General features: G+C 46.2%; 1 protein-coding gene across 1 annotated transcript; it reads right to left on the reverse strand.

The window, feature by feature from the left end:
- Positions 1 to 874: 874 nt before the first annotated feature.
- Positions 875 to 4828, reverse strand: LOC135399747 (uncharacterized protein K02A2.6-like). The gene has a single exon (XM_064631479.1). The coding sequence runs from the start codon at positions 4826 to 4828 to the stop codon at positions 875 to 877; it is 3954 nt and encodes a 1317-aa protein (XP_064487549.1).
- Between the last annotated feature and the right edge of the window lie 1970 nt (positions 4829 to 6798).

Consider the following 6798-nt stretch of genomic DNA (forward strand, 5'->3'; position numbering starts at 1 on the left):
CTCACTTGGTCGAAACTTTTGAGCTACATATTGAACTCCATCATCATCTCTATTCATCATCTCATCATTTGTTTGTACTTTCTGTGTGTAAGCGTACTAGTGTAGCAAGTACGACGTCGTCGAAACTCACATCCCCATTTTTTTCTTTACTACATCACTATCACTGCCTTCACTCAGTTGCAATGTACTTGGCGAGTACTTAAAGGAACAATTCACAGTACTTTTTGTAGTTTATTTTAAATATACTATATATTTAATATTCGGTGTTTTGTGCTGCACTTCAAGTATCACTGACACCCAGGTAATATAATATCGTTCTGTGTCTTCATTTGTCCAAATCGGGAGGAGGCGCCTATCTGGACAAGATAATCTGTCCCAGATAGGCGCCTCCTGCCATTTTGAACAAATCAATACACGTAATGATATCATTCGGAATGATGGTTGGCTATGAGCGTGCTATTGTCATGTCTTTCAGAAGCAGCACACCATTAACAGACACAACATACTTTATTGGTCCGCGGCGTGCGGACCCCAACTGAACATTACATGAGAAGCGGTTGCAATGAAAAAAAGACATATCTCGACATGTGCTTAAATAGGAAAGGTGGTGGGCGTAGCCCGTTATCACACAAGTGCCAAACGCGCATGTTATCACACTTGATACTACATATCACTTCTCCACCCTTATACAGAAGACACTTATACAATTCGTCACTTTTTTTTCTTTACCATTAAATGCTATACTGCGCACAAATATGAAATAGCCAAAGTTCAGAAACCATAAACGAAACTTTCTTCAAACACTGAATAAAGCATTCATTTGATGCCACAACTTAGTCACTTAATGAGTTAATACTAAATAATTTGCAGCAGTTCATGTTGGACGATAGAAGTCGGGTGGACGTCTTTGACGCTGAGGATATCGCCGCGTGGCGACCGCAGCCTGTCTTTCGATAGGTGCGTTGCATGGGCCAGGTTCGGAACTTCCAGTAGAGTCCCACCACAGGTCGTTTGCTGATGATCCTTGGTGCTGAACTTGGTCATGATACCCAGAGGTCAGAAGCTGGTCCTGATGTCTTCTCCAGACATGAACTCCCGTCCGGGATGATACCTTCACCTGAAAAGACACTGGCCCCGACTGTCCAACAATCACACCTCTTAACCACTTAGGGTGGCCCCGGAAATTTCGCACAAGCACTGTATCTCCAACGTTGAATGTTCTTGCGCGAGCACGTCTGTTGATGGCACCCTTGAACTGTCGATGTTGGACTTCGGAGTACAGCGATGGCCTTACAAGATCCAATCTGGATCGTAGACGCCTACCCATCATGAGTGTTGCCGGACATTCCCTTGTAGTGGCATGTGGCGTGTTGCGGTAAGTCATCAGGAAATTGTACAATCGCAGATGTAGAGGATGAATGTTGCTCTTCTTAAGCCCTTGCTTCAGGGACTGAACAAATCGTTCTGCGATGCCATTTGTCGAAGGGTGATACGGCGCGGTTAGCACGTGGCGAATTCCGTTAGCGCGCACAAAACTTTTGAATTCTTCGGAGGTAAATTGTGTACCATTATCTGATACGATAGTCTCTGGCAATCCATACCTGCTGAAGGCTTCCCGCAATTTCTGAATTGTCGCTGAAGACGTCGTGGAAGACATCTCCCACACCTCCGGCCACTTTGAATGCGCGTCAACTAAAATGAGAAACATTTTGTTCATGAACGGTCCCATAAAATCAATGTGCACTCTTTGCCACGGCTTCGTTGGCCGTACCCAGGGATGCACTGGCGCTGAACATGGATTGTTGCGTTGCTGCTGACACTGATTACAGATTCTTGCCATCTCTTCTATATCAACATCAATCGATGGCCACCAGATGTAACTGCGTCCCAATTCTTTCATTCGCACGATTCCTGGGTGGGAATTATGTAGTTCGTCAAGCATTTTCCTCCTCAGTGTTGGTGGAACAATGACACGTAGTCCCCAAAGAAGACATTTCTGCTGCACGGAGAGCTCGTGGCGACGTTGAAAGAAAGGTTTTAACTCCTTATCTGTCACATGCGCAGGCCATCCGTGGAGTGTGTACGCCATCACGGTTGATAACACGGGATTTCTTTTTGTTTCTTTGGCGATGTCTTTGCAGGTTACAGGAAGCGTGTCCATCCAGAGATGAAAAAAAGAACCGACATCGTCATGCTGTTCGCCTTCTGTGCTCGGCAGTGGTAGCCTTGATAAGCAGTCGGGTTCAACGTTATCTTCTGACGAACGGTGTTCAAGTGAAAAATCGTAAGCAGATAACAAAACCGCCCATCGCTGCAGGCGTGCAGCGGCGATGGTTGGTATTCCTCGTTTTGGCCCGAAAATAAACTGAAGTGGCTTGTGATCCGTCAGAAGTTGAAAATGCCGGCCGTATATGTACGCATGAAATTTCTTGACGGCGAATACTAATGCCAAACCTTCTTTTTCGAGCTGACTATAGTTCCTTTCGGCACTTGACAACGTCCTTGACGCGTATGCAATGGGTCTAATGCCGTCTGGTCCTATGTGCGACAAAACGGCACCTACACCGTACGGGGAGGCATCACATCCAAGCTGAATCGGCTTTGCTGGGTCGTAGTGTGTTAATACTGCAGTCGAAGCAAGCATGTCCTTCACCTCTTCGTACGCATTTTGGCATTTTGAGTCCCAAATCCACGGTTTGTCCTTACACAGAAGGTTGTTCAGCGGATGCAACACAGACGATAAGTTCGGAAGGAACTTTCCATAATAATTTATCATTCCCAGAAATGACTTTAGTTGTCGCTTATCTTTTGGGGTGGGCGCACACAAAACAGCTTTGACTTTTTCTTGCGTTGGCCTGATGCTCTCAGAATCAATTAAGTGTCCCAAATATTCCAGTCTTGGTTTAAAAAAGTCACATTTGTCGCGTTGTACTCTAACACCCTTTTCCAGCAGAGTCTTTAGAACTGCTTCTAAGTTGCGCAGGTGATCTTCGTCTGTCTTGCCAGTGACTAGAATATCGTCTAGGTAGCACGTAACACCAGGTAACTTTTTCAGCATTGAGTCCATAACTTTCTGGAAAATCATGGGCGCTGGAGTTATCCCGAATGGTAGGCGGTTCACGGCGTACAAACCTAAGTGAGTGTTGATGGCCAAATATTTCTTAGAGTCGTCATCCACTTCGAGTTTTTGATATGCGCGACTGAGATCGATGCGCGAAAAGTTCTTTCCACCACCCAGGTCGGCTAACAGGTCATCGATTCGTGGTAGTGGGTATTGAACACTGTCTAAGATTGGGTTGATCGTGATCTTGTAGTCACCACACAATCGTATCTGTCCATTTCTTTTAACGACAGGCACCACGGGTGTCGCAAATTCCGACGTTTCAATAGGAGTAATAATTCCCATTGCTTCCATGTCTTTCAATTCCTTTTCTACCCTTGGCTTTAGCGCGAACGCTACTGGGCGCGCCTTCAAAAAACATGGTCGAGCATTTTCTTTCAAGTGCAGCTTTACAACTTCTCCCTTTATGTGGCCCAGGTCGCCTTTGAATAAGCTAGAGTACTTTGAACACAGTTCCGATATGGCTCTAGAACAATTCTTGTTTTCCTGCGCTTTTGATGCGTCAAGTTTATGCACGCTAGTCCAGTCAAATTTGATATGCTGTAGCCAATCGCGCCCAATCAGAGATGGACCATGGTCACGGATGACATGCAGAGGAAGACTATAACGTTGACCTCTGTACTCCACTGTCACTTCCAGTACTCCTAACGGCTTCAACATTTCGCCCGTGTACGTGCGCAGAACGACATTTGTACAATTTAGGCTGACATGAGAAAACATTCGCAGATAGTTTTCTTCCGAAATGACTGACACCGCAGCGCCGGTGTCGAGCTCCATGTTCACCTTTTGGCCTTCAATGTCAACTTCAAAACATATAGGAGCAATGCTGCCTTCCAAACTGTTCAATTGAATCGGCGAACAGTCGTTACTCGTTATGCTCAGATTTCGGAAAGATTTCGCCGTGCCTCTTACTTGCATTCCTTTCACAGTTCGTTTTGATAAGCACGCTCGTTGAATGTGACCTTTCTTCCCGCATCGAAAACATTTCGCACTGCTGAACGGACAGTCTTTGCTGATATGTGCGGTTGCTTTACAGCGGTAGCACGATGTGCGCTGTGGTTTTTGCTGGGGTGGTTCAGTCTTTCGGCGAGTTACTTGGAGTCTTTGTACTTCTGCTGTTAAGTTATGTTCTTCATGGCAGCTAGAAGCATTCTTACTCGCTTGCTCCAGTGAGAGCGCTTTTTCTACAGCTCTTTTAAATGTCAGAGTTTCGTCTTCAGCAAAAAGACACTTTTGTATATCCATTCGCTGGAGTCCGGTTACGAATCGGTCTCTCATGGTTTCGTCTAAGCTTGTACCGAATTTGCAGGTTTGTGCCAGATGCTTGAGAGCAGCAACAAAATCTGCAATAGTCTCGGAATCATTTTGCTTTCTTACGTGGAATTTCGCTCTTTCCGCAATGACGGAGGGCTTTGGTGACAGATGTGCTCTGAGCGCCTGCTTTAATTCGTCTATAGTCTTTGCAGTAGGCTCTGACGGTGCAACAAGGTCGGTTAAGAGACGATAAGTTTTTGGTCCTATGAGAGTGATGAAAGCATGGACCTCCAGTTCCTTAGGTATTGAATTTACTGCCAAATACGATGAAACGCGCTGCTCGTACGTCATCCATTCTGATATAGACTCATCAAATGGCTCGATACTGCCAATTAAAGGCGTACCTGTGCTCATGGTGCGGTGTGCTGTAGAGGGTTCATCGCCGGACGTCATGTTGTCGCTTTATAGTATCCCAAAAGGCACAATATCCAAAACGCTGCTGAACACGAAGTTGAGCAAGGCAGGGTGTCCAACTCTCGTCGCCATTTATGTCATGTCTTTCAGAAGCAGCACACCATTAACAGACACAACATACTTTATTGGTCCGCGGCGTGCGGACCCCAACTGAACATTACATGAGAAGCGGTTGCAATGAAAAAAAGACATATCTCGACATGTGCTTAAATAGGAAAGGTGGTGGGCGTAGCCCGTTATCACACAAGTGCCAAACGCGCATGTTATCACACTTGATACTACATATCAGCTATGTGGTGAAGTTCTGTTTTAACAGTGCACTACTGCAGATTCGGCTGTGTTTTCAGGTACGGCCAGAGTACTGCCCAATAATTCTTTCAGGGCCATGGTGGCAGACGTGTGTAAGCACACTACAATAGCCGCGGTTACATGAAACCGACTGAAACAGTTCGAGTTGACTTATCGTACTTCCTCACGTTAATCCTCCTTACCCTCTCAGAACAGACCTTCACAGCATAGTTCGTTGTGCGCCAACCACTGCAACAATGATAGGGCTGATTTGAAGAGACAGAGAGGGGCGTACGTCGTGAGGACACCCACTTCTGCGTGGCCAGCAACGACAAGCCGATCCTTCCATTACCCCTCCTCCCCCCCTCCGGTAGCAAATATCATATATCTAAATTACTACAAAAAGGCGTACGCCCCCACGCTCTTCGAATCAGAAGCGATACATTCGTCGCAATGGTTGGCGGACAACGTGCTGTGCGATTGATGTTCTGTTCTTAGAAAGTTCAGAAGATTGGATGATTCTGCTTGATGGAAGAGCATTTCCTGCGATAAACCAAGAGTTCGCCTAAACGCGGCTAATACATGCTTTTCCCCATGTACGATCGACCAGTCGCATTGGCCGTTAGAAATCAACCATATAATCTCGATGGAGTGGTGATGTATTTGTCAGGTACCAGGCCCCTGTCTCTCTTCCACGACAGCACTCTATTCGATGAATCGTGAAACATGGTTACGCCTGTTTGAAGACGGTGTTGAGTGGCTTCGAAAACAGGCATGTCTAGAGCATGCTGCGCACACGAACAGAATACGAACGCATCAGGAACGCCTGCGGAAACTATCTCAATTTCTGTCCTGTTGCCCTATTCTTGTCAAAGTAATCGACCTCGATTACTTTGCGTCATTGCCTGTCATTGGTCGTTACGTGAAGGAGGCGTGACCACCAAGCCGTGATGACCAATGACAGGCCAGACACAAAGTAAACGAGGTCGATTACTTTGAGAGAATAGGTCCTTGGACAGCGCTACAGCAGATTGCCTTTCACATTCTCTCACTAACGACTGTCTAGAAATGCGTTCGTTCGCATTCGTTACCTTTGTGGTGATGTTGCAAGTTATTCTCTCGCAAGAGCCATGGGAGAAGTTCACTACATCTGTCAGTTTCATCGACTACATGAACAAGCATTTTGGCGGCCGCAGCCTCGGGATCTTAATGACTCCCAAATGCGCAGCTCAGCACAGCTGGGTCTTCTCCCGTCTCACGCAGTTCCTTCGTCACCAGATCGTCATCACTGTCCAAGACCACTTCAAGAGTGACGAGTTCCGCAACAATGTTTCGCGAGCACTAAAAGTGGTTTGTAGCTTAGACGATTTCAGGAGGCTGCAAATGAAGGGTTTCAGATCGAATGGGCCACACACGCCGTCAATTACTCTGTACGCGGACAACGTCGTATCGAGCGGATATTTTCACACTCCCATCTCCATAGGAACATTTTCGCACATATTTCTAATGAATAGTACAGCGTTCCTAGCACCAGATTTTTGTGAGGATTACGATTTTATGTATCCATTGTCACATCTGCCGAAGGCTGAATTTGCGAAGAAACTTACTGAGCCTACCTCAGTAGAACTCAATGGAAGGACACTTCGAGTCGACTGCGTCCA

Source organism: Ornithodoros turicata, chromosome 7 (assembly GCF_037126465.1).
Source record: "Ornithodoros turicata isolate Travis chromosome 7, ASM3712646v1, whole genome shotgun sequence".
Taxonomy (NCBI): Eukaryota; Metazoa; Arthropoda; class Arachnida; order Ixodida; family Argasidae; genus Ornithodoros; species Ornithodoros turicata.

What these genes read in the sequence shown, in the direction of transcription:
- LOC135399747 (XM_064631479.1), bottom strand. Translation starts at nt 4,828, where the DNA reads ATGACGTCCGGCGATGAACCCTCTACAGCACACCGCACCATGAGCACA.